The sequence below is a fragment of the Podarcis erhardii genome (genome assembly GCF_964252035.2).
Source record: "Podarcis erhardii genome assembly, chromosome: Z".
NCBI classification, from domain to species: domain Eukaryota; kingdom Metazoa; phylum Chordata; class Lepidosauria; order Squamata; family Lacertidae; genus Podarcis; species Podarcis erhardii.
In genome coordinates this window covers 17,965,614-17,984,451 of record NC_138504.1, presented here as the reverse complement: position 1 = coordinate 17,984,451, position 18,838 = coordinate 17,965,614, and the positions used below count along the sequence as shown (strand labels likewise).

At 42.8% G+C, this 18,838-nt stretch overlaps 1 protein-coding gene and 1 long non-coding RNA gene across 5 annotated transcripts in view; one reads left to right on the top strand and one right to left on the bottom strand.

Annotated features, from left to right (window-relative positions):
* Positions 1–529: 529 nt before the first annotated feature.
* Positions 530–18,838, top strand: part of NOX1 (NADPH oxidase 1) — a 36,569-nt gene continuing 18,260 nt past the window's right edge. For 2 of the 4 annotated variants that reach the window (XM_081848062.1, XM_081848060.1), the window contains exons 1-3: positions 11,092–11,369; positions 16,155–16,250; positions 17,762–17,872. In XM_081848062.1, coding sequence (XP_081704188.1) covers positions 11,184–11,369; positions 16,155–16,250; positions 17,762–17,872 — 393 coding nt within the window. In that variant the 5' untranslated portion in view covers positions 11,092–11,183. Of the gene's footprint in view, positions 978–11,091; positions 11,370–14,621; positions 14,658–16,154; positions 16,251–17,761; positions 17,873–18,838 lie in introns of those variants that run through there. The other 2 variants (XM_081848061.1, XM_081848063.1) reach the window with 2 other exon arrangements.
* Positions 12,782–13,794, bottom strand: LOC309334090. Its single transcript, XR_014152863.1, has 3 exons — positions 13,714–13,794; positions 13,346–13,464; positions 12,782–12,968 (listed from the first exon to the last, which is right to left on the bottom strand). It is a non-coding gene; the product is annotated as an uncharacterized lncRNA (long non-coding RNA).

Sequence of the window (18,838 nt, the reverse complement as noted above, 5' to 3'; positions counted from 1 at the left end):
ATCCTTCTGGACCGTCTTGAGAGGCTGGAAGCTGGGGGTACTGTTATACAGTGGTTCCGCTCCTTTCTCCTGGGCCGTGTCCAGAAAGTGGTGGTGGGGGATGAGTGTTCAGACCCCTGGGCTCTCACTTGTGGGGTGCCTCAGGGTTCCATTCTCTCCCCCGTGCTTTTTAATATCTATATGAAGCTGCTGGGAGAGATCATCATCATCATCATCATCATCATCATCATCATTATTATTATTACTGGTCTAAGGGAGCAGAACCTGCAGCCTTCAGGATGATCCTGGACTACAACTCTCAAATCTTCTTGGCCGTTGGCCATGCTGTCTGGGGCTGATGACAGTTGGGAGTCTGACAAAGTTTGAAGGCCGCTCTGTTCCCTATCCCTGCGTCATTAAGATAAATAAATATAACACCCCTGATTTAATAAGTACAATAATATATTGCTCATGTTTTATGCTTATGCTTATCAGCCTTATGCTTATCAGGTGCCTAAAACAGAGAGCAGCAGCAGCCAAGGTAGTTTTGGAACGTTAAGTTAGTGTTTTCAGTTTTCTCTGGATTTGAAATGAAACAGATGAAGAAGTCCTCTCTTCTCAAAAGATTGGTCCTTGATCCTGTAATGCAGTAAGGCTAGCATAATAGAACTGGGGCCCACATGTTTTCCAGAATGGTATTTTATGGAATCTCGGGTCGACATGGGTTTAGTAAGCGTCTTCAGTCTAAAACTGAGAAGATGCAGAAATCAACCACTAGATGGCAGCTGTGATTTGGTTTAGGCTAGAAGCAGAGAAAGATGCAAGGACTCAGAGCGGTGCTCAAAATAAGAATAACGGAACTTTTTAAAACAATATAGTTATATCATTACTGAAATGCCCAATGTGTTTGTATTAAAGGTTGCAGAAAGGCCATAGTTCAATGGTAGAGTATCTGATTTGCACATAGAAGTTACAAGGTTCATTCCCTGCATCCTCAGGTAGGTCTGAAAAGATTCTACTGTATGTCTGACATCCTGGAAAGCTGCTGCCAGTCCGTGCAGACACTACTGACCTAGATGGACCAATTCTCTGACTCAGTAGAAGGCAGTTTCCTCTGTTAACATTCTGCTCTCATGTGTATTGGGCTTTTTGCTATTATATAGAATTATATTATTTGATAGCTTGATTTTTTTTTAAAGCACCGTTTTACAAACTTAGCCCTTCTTCAACTTCTTTTGGTTTTGGGTGCTGCCCCACTTTCCCCACTGTGACCTAGAGCAAAAATGTAGAGCTGAAAAGAAAGTTTGAAATTGTCCAGAATTTCAAGTTTTGCTATTCCCGTTTGGAATGTGAAATATTGAACTCCCAGCATTTGAAATATGCATTTTGAATTTGAAATTTTACCTCAATATTCAAGTGCTTTATTCACATTGTGTCTCAGCGGATATCAAATATGGAATCTCAAAAGCTGTCAAATCCTAAATGTATGTTGTCTGTCAAATGCTATCGAGTGCCAAATATTATTTCATGTTAACAATAGTATGCAATCAGACACTAAATATTGCATGCCAACCATAAAATATTGTTGAATCATTACACGACAGGTATTAAATATTGTGAAAGGTCAACTACTGAAACAAAATGTTGTAGGATGTCAAATACTTGGCAGATATCCTACTTAAGAAAATGATCTGGAGACTATTTCACAAAAGTGGCAGAGGAAAAATTCTGAGTTGGGTTTTTTTTGTTTTTGTTTTTGATAAGTTAGAAGCTACTTTCAGTTCTACTAGCTGTAGAGTGCGTACAAGCACTATCTTGCCCAAGGTTCTTCCGGGCAAGAAAACCCATGAAACTTGCAAACAAATCAAACCACAGAAAACAAAACAGCAATGTAAGACTTTGCTTAGAAGTACTTGCAAGTTCGCTGTCTGAGATGTTGGAGAATTCCATCAGCAATAGAAATGGGAGTAGAAATTACTGCACTTCTATGTTTGCTGGAGGTCAGGAACAGAAATCATGCCAGAGAGTATTAGTAGTATTCACTATCGGGGAGGGAGGCACCTGCAGATTATGTTTCTTTCTGCATTGTTTGTGGGGAGGTTATACAACAATGAACATTCATCCTCCCCCCCCCCATTAATATTTTTTTGAGCTTAAATATTACATTTTGGTGCTGGAGGAGACTCTTGAGAGTCCCATGGACTGCAAGAAGATCAAACCTCTCCATTCTTAAGGAAATCAGCCCTGAGTGCTCACTGGAAGGACAGATCCTGAAGCTGAGAATCCAATACTTTGGCCACCTCATGAGAAGAGAAGATTCTCTGGAAAAGACCCTGAGGTTCGGAAAGATGGAGGGCACAAGGAGAAGGGGACGACAGAGGACAGGATGGATACTGTTCTCGAAGCTACCAGCATGAGTTTGACCAAACTGTGGGAGGCAGTGGAAGACAGGAGTGCCTGGCGTGCTCTGGTCCATGAGATCACAAAGAGTCGGACACAACTAAACGACTAAACAACAACAACATTACATTTTGTCACTCAACAATTGTGTCTAATTCTAGTTGTATCATTTTCTAGCCATACAACACCCATTTTGAGGTGAAGTGACCATAATAGCATTATGCTAGCAAAAGTTTTATTTTAAATTCCTTTCCTAGCATGAAAATTGCCTGCTTCACAGCTGCTGCACACTGCATCAAAATCTTCATCAAGCTATCTACTATGACTCCAAGGTCTCATTATAATGTGATAACACGTATCACCTTACACTTGTTGACATTTAATCACATTTGCCATTTTCTGCCTGTTCACTTAGGTTGGGAGAGGTCCTTTTGGAGCGCTTCACAGTATTTTTGTTTTAATGACCTGGACAATTTAGTATCATCAGCAAACTTGGCCACCTCATTCCTCACTCCTAACTCTAGATCATGTATGAAAAGTTAGAATGTACAGGCCCCAATACTGAACCTTGAGGGACTTCACTTTTTACATCTCTCCATTTGGATAACTGTCCATTTATTCCTATTCTTTGCTTCCTGAGACTTAACCAATAGATGCAAGAGGACCTTTGTTGGAAGTCCAAGTAAACCTGTCCAGGTCCCTTTGGGGCCAGGGAGAAAAGAATCTAATAATAATAATAATAATAATAATAATAATAATAATAATAATAATTTATTTATTTATATCCCATCCTCCCCAACTGAACCCTGGCTCATAGTGGCTAACAACAGTAAAGTAATACAGCATTCTAAAATCATTTCATTATAAAATCAGTTCAAATCAAATTAATGGCAACCATTGGGCTAGAGTTCTGTGAGGATTACCAAAGGAGGGGGTCAGGCTGTGCCCTGGCCAAAGGCCTGGTGGAACAGCTCTGTCTTGCAGGCCCTGCGGAAAGATGTCAAGTCCCGCAGGGCCCTAGTCTATTGTGACAGAGCATTCCACCAGATTGGAGCCACAGCCGAAAAAGCCCTGGCTCTGGTTGAGGCCAGCCTAACTTCCCTGTGGCCCGGGACCTCCAAGATGTTTTTGTTTGAAGACCATAAGGTCCTCCGTGGGCTATACCAGGAGAGGCAGTCCCGTAGGTACGAGGGTCCCAGGCCATACAAGGCTTTAAAAGTTAAAACCAGTACCTTAAACCTGATCCTGTACTCCACCGGGAGCCAGTGCAGCAAGGACCCTGTAAGGAGTCTTGCCGCGGCATTCTGCACCTGCTGGAGTTTCTGGGTCAGTCTCAAGGGCAGCCCCATGTAGAGTGAGTTATAATAATCCAGTCTGGAGGTGACAGTTGTGTGGATCACAGTGGCTAGGTCAGGGCAAGAGAGGTAAGGAGCCAACTGCTTAGCTTGGTAGAGATGAAAAAATGCCGCCTTTGTTATAGCTGCAATCTGCACCTCCATGGAAAGGGAGGTTTCGAAGATTACACCCAAACTCTTAACGGATGGTGCTGGCACTAATTGTGCCCCCGCAAGAGATGGGAATTGCCCCCCATCCCATATCATCCTGACCCAGCCAAAGGACCTCTGTCTTTGAAGGATTTAACTTCAGCCGGCTCCCATGTAACCATCCAGCCACAGCTTCCAAACATCTGATCAGTGTGTCTGGGGCCGAGTCAGGATGGTCATCCATCAACAGATAGAGCTAGGTGTCATCAGCTGATGGCAGCCCAACCCAAAACTGATGGCAGCCCAACCCAAAACTCCGGACAAGCTGGGCGAGGGGGCGCATAAAGATGTTGAAAAGCATCGGAGAGAGTATCGCACCCTGTGGCACTCCACACACCAAGGAGTGGCACAATGACAGTTTTTCCCCAAGCGCCACCCTCTGTCCCCGACCAGAGAGAAACGAGCGCAGCCATTGAAGGACTGTGCCTTGGATCCCCACATTGGTGAGGCAGTGGTCCAGGAGTTCATGACTGACCATGTCAAAGGCTGCTGACAGGTCTAAAAGAATCAGCAGCCCCAACCCGCCACGATCCAGCTGCCTATGGAGATCATCTGTTAGGGCGACCAGAGCCGTCTTGGTCCCATGACCAGCGCGGAAGCCGGACTGGAATGGATCCAGAGCCAATGTTTCATCCAGAAACCCACCAAGCTCTCTCAATCACCTTACCCAGGAATGGAAAATTCGAAACCGGGTAGTAATTAATTAATTAAATTGGAAAATAAACCACAAAACATTCCACAGCTAAACAGAACTACCATATAACATACATTCAGGGAAGAAAAACCACCTAAATAGTAGGAGAACAACAATCAAGCATCTAACAGTAAACAAGCAAAACTTAAATATAATCATGAAACAATGGACTATAAAGAACTAAAACAGATGGCAAAGGAAGGGGCGGGGGGGGGGGGAGAAAGAAAAGAGAAAAAGGGTTCTTGTAGCAGATGAAGTTCTTGTAACATCACGCGCCAGCTTGAGTCTACTCAAATGATCTGCCAACCTGGACAACCAGGCAACATCGGGGGATGGGCAAAACAAGGAGGGGCAGGCTCAGTAAATGCCCTGTTCGATGTCGATGCTGTGCCCGATGGTCTCAGGGGGCCCTCCCCTTGCTGTTGCGCTAGCACTTGTAGTGGCAGATAAAGTGTTCCTCTTAGCATCAGGAGTCCTCAGGTTTCCCCCACAGCTGGTATTCTCAGGGCCATGGGATGATACATCCGGGGGGGGGGGAGCCTCCATTACATCATCCTTCTCCATGCCAGGGTGGGAGCCACCAGTGTTGCTACCTCCAGGACTGACCGTCCTCCAGCTGCCACCTGGGTAGGTTCAATCTTGGGTGTCTTGAGACCTGAGAGGTTCAGAATTGGCCTCATCCTAAGCTCCAGCTGCCACCTGAAGAACGGATGTCGACTCATCCCCAGGTGGAAGGCCCTCACCACAAAGGCCCCTGAGAGCCTTGGCCTCACATAAGTTCTGTTGTTTACCTCCTCTGCTACAGCCAGCTGCCAGCCCTGTGGCTTAAGAGTCTCTGGCATCTTGAGGGTGGGACACCCCCCCCGGCTTCCCTAGGTGCCTTTCAGTCAGTGGCGTAGCGTAGGGGGTGCAGGGGGGCCCGGCCGCACCGGGCGCAACATCTGGGGGTTAGGGTTAGGGGGTGCAAATCCACGGGTTAGGGGGCGCAAATTACTTGCCTTGCCCCGGGTGCTGACAACCCACGCTACGCCACTGCTTTCAGTTGAGTAATATATCTTGACCCAGGCTCCATGCCGACCATTTAATCAGTCTGTTTCAGTTAGGAGTACAGTGGTACCTTGGGTTACATACGCTTCAGGGTTACATACGCTTCAGGTTACAGACTCCGCTAACCCAGAAATAGTACCTCGGGTTAAGAACTTTGCTTCAGGATGAGAACAGAAATCGTGCAGTGGCGGTGCAGTGGCAGCGGGAGGCCCCATTAGCTAAAGTGGTGCTTCAGGTTAAGAACAGTTTCAGGTTAAGAACAGACCTCCAGAACGAATTAAGTTCTTAACCCGAGGTACCACTGTACTGCTGGCATGCAGGACAGTTGAATTCACAACTGGGAATATAGAAGCAAGGCATACAGCACAGTTGGATTTACAAGCTAAGAAGGTAGAGGCAAGCCCAAATGGAACACTCTTGTAACATAGAGTCTTCGGTAGCAATAACCTTTCTCCACCTCCCTTAGTTCATTTAAAACGCCGAGTCAAAGCCTGTGTCAGAGTCAGTTCGAAAAAAAGTTCAGAAGATTAATTAAAATTGTTTAGAGTTATGAGTCCTTGGAATAGGCTGGGCGGTAGCTGTTAAGCTGTTCGACTTTGTTAGATCTAATTTATGGTGCCAACTTCACAAGTTCTCTGATATAAGACCCCAGGTTACCAAACACATAAAACATACCCTACTTTCGATAAGAAGAGGGTTTAAAAGTTACAAAATTAAAAAGTTTAAGAAGTTAAAAGGAGTAGGAGCCCCCAACATACAATTGAGGAGAGCTCTAACAAGCGCGTCTAATCTAGCGTACCATCTGGATCCAGTACTCCAAGGAGAATTAGTAGTAAATTCCCTTCCTTCTCTCTCTCGCTTTCTCTCCCCCTTGTTAGTTAATGACACTTTTGACCCTTGAAAACACACACATAAAAATTCTGAATTCCCCTCTGCTCTCATTAAAACCTGAAGCTAGTATTCATGCACTAATTTGAATAGATTGATCACAGAGATTTATCTCTGAACTTCCTGGTAGCGGCAAACCTTTTAAACCTTAAAATTGTGGTGTGTTCCTATGCGTGCCTCAGAAGTAACTCATCATAATCAAATATAAGCCAGGTTTTCCCAGTCAAGCCCAGATTGGTGTAATATGCTCAAATCATCTTGCCTCAGTGAGCATCCGGGTTGCTGAATTCTGCACCTGCTGAAGCTTCTGAAATGTTCTCAGAGGCAGCCCCACATATAATATATTGCAGTAATCCAACCTAGAGGTTATAGAAAATAGGAAGAGTATAAAGAAAGAGTACAGTTGTAACTTGGAAGACGAACGGAATCCATTCCGGAAGTCTGTTCAACTTCCAAAATGTTCAGAAACCAAAGTGTGGCTTCTGATGCAGGAAGCTCCTGCAGCCAATCGTAAGCCGTGGAAGCCCTGTCGGATGTTTGACTTTCAAAAATAGAGTCGCAAACCGGAACATTCACTTCTGCATTTGCAGCATTTGGGAGCCAAAACATTCAAGAACTAAGCTGTTCGAAAACCAAGGTACGACTGCATTAGATAAATTCACAGAGCAGAAGGTTATCAATGGCTATTAGCCATGATGACTATGCTCTGCCTCCATGACTGTAGGCAGTAATGGTTCCGGATTCCAATTTATGGGAATCACAGGTGGGGAGAGCACTGTTGTACTCAGGTTCTGTTTGTGGGCTTCCCATGGGCATCTTGGTGGCCACTGGGGAACTGGAGGCTGAACTACATAGGCCATGTGCCTGACCTAGCAGGTTCTTTTGACGTTCTTACATTTTTTGGGGGGTTACAAAACTGTATCACAAAATTAGAAGTATTGAGTTCCAAAGGATAACTGTGTTGCATTTTGCTTATTAGTCCAGGATGTATAAATTAGGTTGGTTTGCAGAACCAAAGAAATCTGCCCTCCACCCCTAGTACCTATATTTTAGAGAGATTAGATAGATGATAGATAGATAGATGATGATGATGATATATAGATAGATAGATAGATAGATAGATAGATAGATAGATAGATGATAGATAGATAGATAGATAGATAGATAGATAGATAGATAGATAGATGATAGATAGATGATAGATAGATAGATAGATATGTATGTATGTATGTATGCTGATCAGCATCCTTTTGCTTTCCCCAGTAGGGGAAGGGAGACTGAAAACTACTACTCAGCTCAAAATCCCTGACTACAGTTCTTCCCACTTCCATCATAATTCTCCAGTTCAAACAGACCCTTCTCTGAAAGCAAGAAGTGGCTCCGCTGTGAAGGTGATTGATATAGTCTATACCAGGGGTCAGCAACCTAAGGCCCATGGGGGTCGTTTAACCGGCCCATGGACCCCTGCCGCCCGCTCGGTCGGCTCCTGTGCACCGCACTAAATCAGCACAGAGCACAGCGGGGACTGCCTTCCACGACGCTGACCAGCTTCCCATTGGCTGCAGGAAGCTCCTGCTGCCAATGGAAACCTGCACATGCCTCCTCTGCGCCGGAAGGAGCACTGGAAATAGCGTTTGCGCATGCGTGTGTGCACTCCGGCCCACCGCAGTGTCTGCGGGACCGTGAACCGGCCCAAGCCCCAAATACTTTGCCGACCTCGGTCTATACTTACCCTTCTATAGCTCAAGTTTTATTTTGCTTTTAATTGGGTCTTTATAGGCAATATTTATAGGCAGCAGTGACCATGCCATTGCTGGGTGTAGCAATAAAATGTTCATATCCTTGTTCTATTTTTAAAAAACAAGTCATTCCCAAAGAACATTCGAGAAACGCAGTATTCCTACTTTACCTGCTACATTAAACTTGTCACGTTAAAAGGCTGGTCTTCACTCATTAAAAGGGCAGACAAACATTGTAAAATTAAAATAAATCATGCCTGAATTTTTTATCACTACAAGAAATCTATATGCACCCAAATTACACAGTAAATTATTCTAACCTCAATGTTTTGGAGTGCAAATGTATTGTGGAAGGCACCTCTGAAAGCTGAGAAGTAGCAGTTGTTTTGGCAGCTAAGTCCAGGGTTCAGGTTCTACACTCTTACCGACTAAGAAATATTTAAGAGATATTAGGACACTCAGAAATACAGGACGGCAGCTATTCATGCTTCTGATGTGGGACACGCAAAGAGATGTAGACAGACATCAACAATATGATGTGAAACTCACATCTGCTCCAGACTAATGACTTAACTGCACTATACATTTAAAGCACCATTGTACCGCTTTAAACAGTCATTCCTCCAAATAATTCTTAAGGGTACTGAGCAGGGCTTTTTTCCCCAGCCAGAACTCACTGGAACTCAGTTCTGGCCCCTCTCAGGTGGGCGCCATTGTCATTATAAGAGAACAAGGGAGGAGTTCATGGTGAGTTCCAGCAACTCTTTTTCTAGAAAAATAGCACTGGTACTGAGACTTGTTAGGGGACCCCCTCCCCCAACAGAATTACAGATCCCACAGTTCCCTTGTAAGAGGGATTGATTGTTAAGCCATTCTGTATTTTGGTGCATGCCATCCCAATTTCCAAGTGGTTCCAGACGTTTATCCAATCTAGGGGTTCGAAGCATTAACATGAATTCCTAGTAAAGTCAGGCTAACTTCCTGGTCAGGTGATGGCCCTCTAAGTATAGGAATTCATAGGATCAAAGAATTGTAAAGTTGGAAGGGACCACAAGGGTAATTTAGTCCCAGCCCCTGCAATGCAGGAATCTTTTTGCCCAGCGTGGGGCTCAAACTCATGACCCTGAAATTAAGAGTCTCATGCTCTACCAACTGAACTAATGCCTGCTTGATCCAGGAATTAGAAGGAGGCTCAAGCATACAGCCTATCCCCACATCCCCTGCAACTCGTAACAACATTATAGCTCTGTCACAGGGTGCCTTAAATAGCTTGACTGCAAAGCTCTGGCTCGATCTAGACACGTCAAAGAAGCGATTCAGATAAGCGCGTTGTAAACTCATACAGGGAAATCTGGTTGGTAAAGAAGGGACTGCACATTGGCATCTGGTGTCACAGTGTTATATCACATATACAACACATATACAGTGGTACCTCGGGTTACAGACGCTTCAGGTTACAGACTCCGCTAACCCAGAAAAAGTACCTTGGGTTAAGAATTTTGCTTCAGGATGAGAAAAATCGCGTGGCGGCAGTGGGAGGCCCTATTAGCTAAAGTGGTACTTCAGGTTAAGAACAGTTTCAGGTTAAGAACGGACCTCCAGAACGAATTAAGTTCTTAACCCTAGGTACCACTGTAATACGCCTTTTCTTTACCAATCTATCTGAGTTCTCTGTTTGAAATAACCTCCCTACCCCATTTAAAGGAGGATGCTCCAAAGGGCACTGTGTAAATCCCCAGAGAGGATACCAGATGTTGGGCAGCTGGGTACCAACAACCATGTCAAATTTGGCCTGTGAAGTGGATCCTGATAATGATATGGTTTGTGGAACCAAACAGCTTCCCCACCCCTATGTTGCATTACAAACTGAATGATCCCTGCTGTTGCTATGCCAGCATCCTGCCCATAATAACACAGGGTCATGATAACACAAGGTCCAGGCTGACATTATTTTGTAGAAGGGACTCAAGGACATACTGGAACTTCAAGTTTGTGCATTTGATGTGGATTAAAGTGCTCCTGCTCTAACACAACAAATCCATTATGAACCACCTTCACCCCATAGTTTTTGCTATTAGAAAAATGATGAGCAAATGCATTAAAAGGTGTGGGAACAACAAACAATGAAAAGGAAGATGTTTAAACACCCCACAACCAAGATCAGGATGAATGTTCATTGCCATAACCAAATCAGAATGAATGCTCAATAAAGGCTGTTGACTACCAAACAAATCAGGATGAATGTGAATAAACAGTGTCACACCCACACCATACATTTAAAACACTCTTATACCACTTTAAATGGAATTGTTAGAAGACCCATTAGCAAACTACAGTTCCCGGGATTATTTGGGGAAAGCCATGACAGTTAAAGTGGCATGAGAGTGCTTTAAATGTCAGGTGTGGATGTGATATCACAAGTCTGGAGGAGCCCTTTATTAGAAGGATTTATGTTTCTAAGTTGCTTTGAGAAGTTATTGTGGTTGGGCCTGAAAAGCTAGATATGTGCCGCACCCCATAGTCACCTCTGACAGGACTTAACCATCTAGGGGGTCCTTTACATTTACCTTTGCTGTGGTTAGAAAGCACACTATAATGTTTACATGAAAGAAACACTTAGAAGTACTCAAATTATTTCATAGAAAGTGTTTATCTATAATGAATCTATAATCAACTCATCTCGATTATTCTGAACAATAACTTACCAGAACTGAAGTGGGTGAGAAATAATTTTTGTAGCTGAGAGAGAGAGAGAGAGAGAGAGAGAGAGAGAGAGAGAGAGAGAGAGAGAAAACGCAACCATTTCCTTTTAAAAAGCTGAGCAGGGGAAAACCCAACAATACTTATGGGCTTGGCTTAAGACATCACATCCCTGCCCAGTTCATAAAATCAATGAAGCAGGTGAAAAGAAGCAAATTTTCTATTTCCCAGAAGGAGACTCTACAGGTAGAAGGACTCCTGAGAACAGTTCCAAAAAAGGAAGCCCTGCCAGGGTCACAGGCGTGCCAGATAAGAGACATCGCAGACTCTCTGATGGGGAACTGGGCCGTTAACCATTGGTTTTCAGCTCTTGTGATTGTAAGTAACTCTTGTTAAGTTCTAAAGGGATAGATTTGAGAAGCAAGGAAGATGCCAGACTCTGGGAATTGTAACTCTGTGAGGGGAAGAGAGGTCTCCAAATAACTCTCAGTACCCCTAACAAACTACAGCCCCCATGATGGTTTAAAGTGGTATGATGCTATTTTACATCTTATAGTGCAGATGGGGCCTAAGGTTTAGGTATGTGCTTGAATCGCTCCTACAAAATAATGAAAGTCTGAGTTATCTTAATAGGACTTCTGTCTGATCTCGCAGGGCCCTCCTTTGGTATTTTAAGGAAATTTTACAGTTGTGGTGCTACTGTTGAGAAGGCACCTGCTCCCACTTAAGCATGCAGGGTATCTTTTGACATTTACTAACATAATATGTATGCAGTGCTTTTTTTCTGGGGAGACGCAGGGGTATGCATACCCCTAAACATTTTGTGAATCTAAATTTGGCCTCATTGAGGGGCAGTATTTCAATATGAGTAGGAAAATGAGAGTACAGTACTCCTAAACTTTTTTTAAAAAGAAAAAAGCACTGTATGTATGTAAAAGGGATGTGTTTTTTGTTTCTGTGCAATTAGGAGGATGCCCTAGAACAGTGATCTTCTATGTTCCGGGATGGATCATTTTTTCTGAAAGATAACTGGATTTATGTACTCCCTCTCCATGTATGCTTATAAATACATGCCCAAATGCAAGCTGAAGCTAACACTTCATGCATCTGATGAAGTGGAATCTAGACTGGGGATGGAAGGATCTGTCAATTTCATTTCTCACAAATTCTATTTTTTTTCAATCTTATATTCAGTTCCCCATATTTCTTTCTTTTTTTAAAAATTTATTAAAGATTTTATTAATACAGTAAAGAAGAAAACAGAATAAACAGAGAACAAAACAAAACAAAAAAAGAAACGGATATAAAATTAACATATTATAATAGCCATATTTTCTTCACTTTTTGGACTTCCTCACATCTCTCGCTCCTGCGTTCCAAATTTATACAACTTTAATCAGCAACTTATCACCTTATTTCCATTCTTATTCTATAAATTTCCAATATTTTGTCCCTAACTTTGAATATTTTTATCTAAATCTTTAATACCTAATTTTAACATGATATTTATTCAAAATTTATTTTTCTCTTAAAATTCACTCATTCTCATATTCTTTTCAACTAACTTGATGGTGCCATGTTATTTTCAATCTCTCATCCTTCTTAGCATGTTATTTTCAATCTCTCATCCTTCAGTTCCCCATATTTCTGCAGCAATTTGTGACTTTCTTTTTTAAAAAAAATCTTCATCATTTTTGAGTGAATTACTCCCAATAAATGGATTTTTAACACAGTTTTAACTGAAGTACACATTTATGCAAGTAATTTCGTCGAATATAATGCAATTTTGTAAACATTGTTAGTTGGAAAACCGTACTGCAAATTTGGATTTGTGCAAATTTTGAAGATGGCTGTGTTTCAGTTCTTACAACTGTTTAGTCTAATTTTTTTTGTTTATTATTCATTAATTCATTAATTTTAATTATTACATTTGTATCTTGTCCTTCTTTCGGAAGGAGTCCAGGAAGGCAAGCATTTCTGCAACAACAAGAAAAACAAATATAGTTAATAAAAACAAATTTAGAACATCTTAAAAAACTGTCAAAAACATTCAAAAACATCTAAAGCAAATTGAAGGACAGAGGCAACTAAATCATGTGTCAGCAGGGGTGAGTGATGGAAGGCAGTGATGGTGCCTGGCCAGTGTCAATATTATTTATTTTATTTCATAGAACCATAGAACTGTAGAGTTGGGAGGGACCTCAAGGCTCATCTAATTCAGTCCCCAGCAATGCAGGAATCTGAACTAGCTCATACATGACAGATGGCCTAGCCCACCTCTGCTTAAAGACCTCCAAGGAAGAAGAGCCCACAACCTCTCTTGGGATTCTGCTCCACTGTTAAACAACTCTTACTGTCAGAAAGTTCTTCTTGATGTTCTTGCAACCTGAAGCCATTGGTTTGGATCAGGGGTCAGCAGCCTTTTTCAGCCATGGGCCGGTCCACCATCCCTCAGACCATGTGGTAGACCAGACTATGTTTTGAAGAAAAAAAATGAACGAATTCCTATGCCCCACAAATAACCCAGAGATGCATTTTAAATAAAAGGACACGTTCTACCCATGTAAAACACCAGGCAGGCCCCACAAATAACCCAGAGATGCATTTTAAATAAAAGCACACATTCTATTCATGTAAAAACACGATGATTCCCAAACCATCCCCGGGCCAGATTGAGAAGGCGATTGGGCCGCATCCAGCCCACAGGGCGTAGGTTGCCTACCCCTGGTTTGGATCCTACCCTCCAGAGCAGGAGAAAAAAAGCTTGTTCCCTCTTCCATGGGACAGCCTGTTTGATACTTGAAGAAGAGCTTACCCAGCTCCTTCAACCGCTCCTCAAAAGGCTTGGTTTCCAGATCCTTGATCATCTTGGTCACCCTCCTTCTTAAATCTTATCTTTCCCCCAGAACCCGGAACTTGAGGCAGTTCACATAAATCAGCACAAATACAGATAAAGCACATGTTGCTTAAAGCACAAACAGTACAATGTTACTGTTGAAAATGGAATGCAACAGTGTAAATTACAGGCCTATTAAATTGCAGATAGTTATGGCAAACAAATACAAACAGTGCAACACATTATTAAAACCCTTTTCTTAAAAGCAATTGGTTTCTCATAGTCTGCTGGAATAAAGGAGTCTACACTTGCCAGCGGAAGTACAACAAGGAAGGAGCCAGTCCATCCTCTTTGGGAAGGGAATTCCAAAACCTGGGAGCAGCCACCGAGAAGGCCATCTCCCACATCGATTGGCGTGGAGTTCCAAAATACAAGTGTTGTCACAAGCAATGAGTCCTTTACCTACAATGATAAAATAAAATCAATATTTACCAAAACAAAGAGAGAAAGTAAAAAACCTGTTAAAAACCTCCATAACACCCTAACTTCCTCATACTTTATGGTGCAGGAATGTTCAGGAGCCAGTTGCAAAGTTGACTCAGAAGAACAAATTTGCTCTTCCTCCCTGCCAAGGCTGCTGCTTCTGTGCACACTGAGTGACATTTGCTGGCTGTGGGAACGCAGCTAATGGCCTGAGCAGTAGCTCCAGAGCTTGCTGGTGCCTGCGGCTGTTTCCAGCCGTTGCTCTTAATGGAATCTGGATCAGTTCCTAACTAGTTTGAACCGGAAAGGCAGTTCAAATATGTGATATGGTCAAACATAGAGAAGTTGTAAGTAGTTGACATATTAAGTCTGTACTTGACTGATCAGAAATTGATAAGAGACACATAGCGTCATGAGCACAAACAATGACGGGTGAGCAATAAAAAGAAGATCAGTCTCAGCAGTGGGGCGGTTAGCTAATTTTAGACTGAACATAAATGGTTTTTATGGGACTCTCTCTTTATAGATGGCAATTGCTTCATTTGCTTTATAGCTGACCCTGCTATATTTGAGCTCCCTCCTGAGCATTCTGCTGGATGGGCCTCTGCCCCAGAGTTGTGCACCGGAGGATGAACTGTTCCTGGATATTTCAGGAACCGAACCCAGAACCTTCTGTATGCAAGGCACATAAGAGCCAACTCCTAGGGGCTGTGGGGGATTTGCCCCCCTAAAATATTTGAGAGGGCTAAGCCCCCACAAAATTGATGGGCATTCCCATTCAAATAGTGTGTATTCATTGTGCCATGTGATTTATGTATTTATAAGAAATGATCTTAACTAATATCCTAACAAGCATGACAATGATTTGATTATTTTCCGCTTGCAATTCTGCTGTAGGCTCACTTGTGGAGATGAAGCCAATCGCTTCTTTTTCTTAGACATTTTCACAGAAATGCAGCTGCTACTATTTTCAGCTGTAAATCAGGAAACTCAGCATCCTTTCAAGATTAGGGCGTTTGAACTCCTCTCCTGCTGATAAGTAGTTGGTACATTGAGTTGAGCTGGAGCTAATTAAGGCTTTCTCCGGGACTTTCCAGGACTTTCTCTAAAACTTTTAGTTTTAGTTTATCGCTCGGTATCTTAGTTATTTTAAACTACCAAGCAATAAACAAAAACTAGTAAAAATTAATAAAAAGCTGATAAAACTAGTAAAAACTAATAAAAACCCCACAACTAACGTAGCGCTCAAATCAGTGCTTCCTCTAACGACGGCATCTTGGCTCCTCCTCCTGATAGTCAGGATCATGCCACTTTTACTCTCGCGGATGAGTGGCCTCCTGTCTCCATTACCAAAGTTATAAGTTTAATTGACCAGATGAAACTAGGAAAGGCTGCTGGCCCTGATGCCATTCCATCTGAATTGATCAAAGCCAAGTCAGAGTGGTGGGCTCCGGTACTAGCAGAACTTTTCACTATGATAGATATTGTATTATGCCTAACTCATGGCAGCAATCTATAATTATTCCAATCTTTAAAAAGGGTGATAAAAAGCTGCCTTCCAACTATCGGCCAATAAGCCGCTAAGTACATGTGGCTCCACAAAGAACATCTCTATGTGGCCTTCCTAGATATTAAGGCTGCTTTTGACACTGTTGGCAGGGGGCTGTTATGGACCAAATTGGAGACAATGGGCCTAGAACCCAGATTACTCTACTGGTGACAGTCCTTGGTGACAGTCATGGGGCTAAAACCTTTGCCCATTCCCCCAAACCCCCCCCCAATATTCTAAAGTGTATTGGGTTTAGTAAGCCAACTCAACTATGTTTTCTCCTTCTGTGTTCTAGGCTGCTTGGCTGGGAGTAAACATTTCCCTCTTTGTGGTTTATTTCTTGACCTTTGACAGAGGTGAAAAGTACTTCTACACCCGCCAGATCCTTGGGGTGAGCATCATCTCCTCAATTTCTGATTGCCTCTGCTCTTAGGAGATGAAAGATCTTGGCAAAGGATAGCAAGATACGCTTGTTTCAAAATCCTAATTCATTGACAGGATTAATACCCTGCATATTGTTAATTAATATAGCATAAGAATCATTGGGCTGTTAGGGCAGAAGGTAAGGAGCCTCAAAAGTAGGTGGAACCTGAGCCAATGGGAGTCAGAGTCAACTAATCCTAGTTTTGACCCCCCTCCATCCTTCCTGCTGAGGAGCAACACCTGAGACTGAGGTTCAGAAAGAGGGAGTTGTTGGTAGTACAATCCCTTGGAAGTTGGAAGTCAGGCATGTGGGGGCTGGTTGGGGGTTGGATAGCACCGCATTTGCCCTAATTGGACCAGCTTCTACCGATTCAAAGTAAGCCTTGCAATTGGCCGTTGGAGATAATAAACTACCTAAATTACAAATGATGGCAAGCATTACCAACTACAGTGGTACCTGGAGTTACAGACGCTTCAGGTTACAGACTCCTCTAACCTAGAAATAGTACCTTGGGTTAAGAACTTTGCTTCAGGATGAGAACAGAAATCATGCGGCGGTGGCGCAACATCAGCGGGAGGCCCCATTAGCTAAAGTGGTACCTCAGGTTAAGAACAGTTTCAGGTTAAGAACAGACCTCCAGAACAAATTAAGTTATTAACCTGAGGTACCACTGTAGTTAGCTCTTGTGCACAGGCTGAGAGCATGATGTGAGGAGTAGGCAGGCAGAGGAGGAAATGTGGCATAGGTAGATGGGAGAAAAAGACAACTGAAGGCATGCAGTGTGATTTGCATAGAGCAGGTCATATGTCATATGCCCTTGAACAATTTTCTACTTTCCCCCATTCCCCCCCCCCCCCAGCATATTCCACCTATCAATTTCAGTTTCTCATTTTCCAAATCTTAAGCTCGGCTCTTCTAGGGTTGCCATATTGTTGAGCTTTTTAAAAAACAACAACAACCAGGAACACAAAATTTTGATTGACGTATGGCAGCCCTCAGCTCTTCACAATTTTGCATTGTTTGTAAATTTCAAATATTTTTTAAAAGTTCTCTTTAATTAGCATCTTTGTTCAAATTTCTCTGGATATAAACCTGTTTTTGCAAACAAATTTCCCAAATGCGATGCATTTTTCTATGTATATTTTCACTAATGTGCTGTTTAAGGCACACTTTCCCCTAATAGGCATACATTACCAATTATTTTATTGGAGAACTGTAGTGCAAAATTCGGAAAAGTGAGAGAGTGGAAAGATGCCTGTGTTAAGGTTTGCATACTGTTTCAGGAAGTACAAATTGGGGAGTTTCACATTAAATTGCAAACCAAACCAAATTTCTGGGGCCCACCTCTATCCCGACACTAGCGGCAGCTGCCTCTCTTTACCTAATGGTAGAGCCAGACTGGAGTATAAAACAGTTACAAGTTAGTAGTAAAAAACCCCCCAACACCCTTCTGCAGCTTCTCCTCTTTTTATTTGTAGTCTGCCCTGCCTTGGGCACGTGCTTCGGCCAAATGCCTCAACTTCAACAGCATGCTGATCCTGCTGCCTGTTTGCCGGAACCTTCTCTCCTTTCTGAGGGGCAGCTGTTGGGTGAGCAAGAAATGGATCTCAACTGCACCTCCAATTTGTTGCTTATAATTTATTTATTCAATTTCTATACTGCCCTTCATCTGAGGATCACAAGGTGGTTTACAATATAAAAAAATATGGAGGCTACATTCACACCTTACATTTACAACCAACAGCTCCCAGGATTATTGGTGGGGGGGAGGTCATACCTGTTTAAAGAGGCATCACAGTGGTGTTAATGTATGGTGTGAATGTGGTCAAGGAGGCTGTCTTTCCAGCTAGGTTTCCTTCGTCCAGTTTTCATCATCTGAGGAAATCATGGTGTTTGGGACCTCTGGGCTGTTTATTACATCAATATCTGTTGTGTTAATGGACAGGTGAGTTTTAAGGCTGTGCAAAAAGAGGAACCCAACACAATAGTTGTGGCTTGCAGAAAACCATTGGGCAACAGATAGCTCAGCCCCACAACCTACTTATGGATTCTCTTGGGGGTGCAAAACATTTCACCAGCGAAACAAGTGCACCGCTAAGTGATGCTAACACACTGGATACAACTCTCTGCATATTTATCATACTGTGTCATTAGAATGGAAGAAGCCCTTTAAATCTTGGGAGAGAGGTAGAATATAAATACATGAAACAACAACAACTACTACTACAACAACAATCCAAACCATTTCCTCCAGCCCCCTTTGCTGATCAGCCCCACATCATCATCATCATCATCATCATCATCATCATCATCATCATGTTACTATAGTAACAATAATTCAAATAATTTCTTCCATTCCCTTCTGCTGATCAGCTGCATATCACAGGGAGTCCTGTTTGCAAAGGAGCAATCTCCTGTTAAGCTCCTGATTCCTGCTGTGAAATTGCTTTGTAGTCACATATCATGTCAGGTCTGGGGCAGATGAGCGTTGCTTGGGTGATCCTTTGGGTGAAGTTGGGGCCAATGCTGGGGTGCTCACCCTGTGTTATACCCAC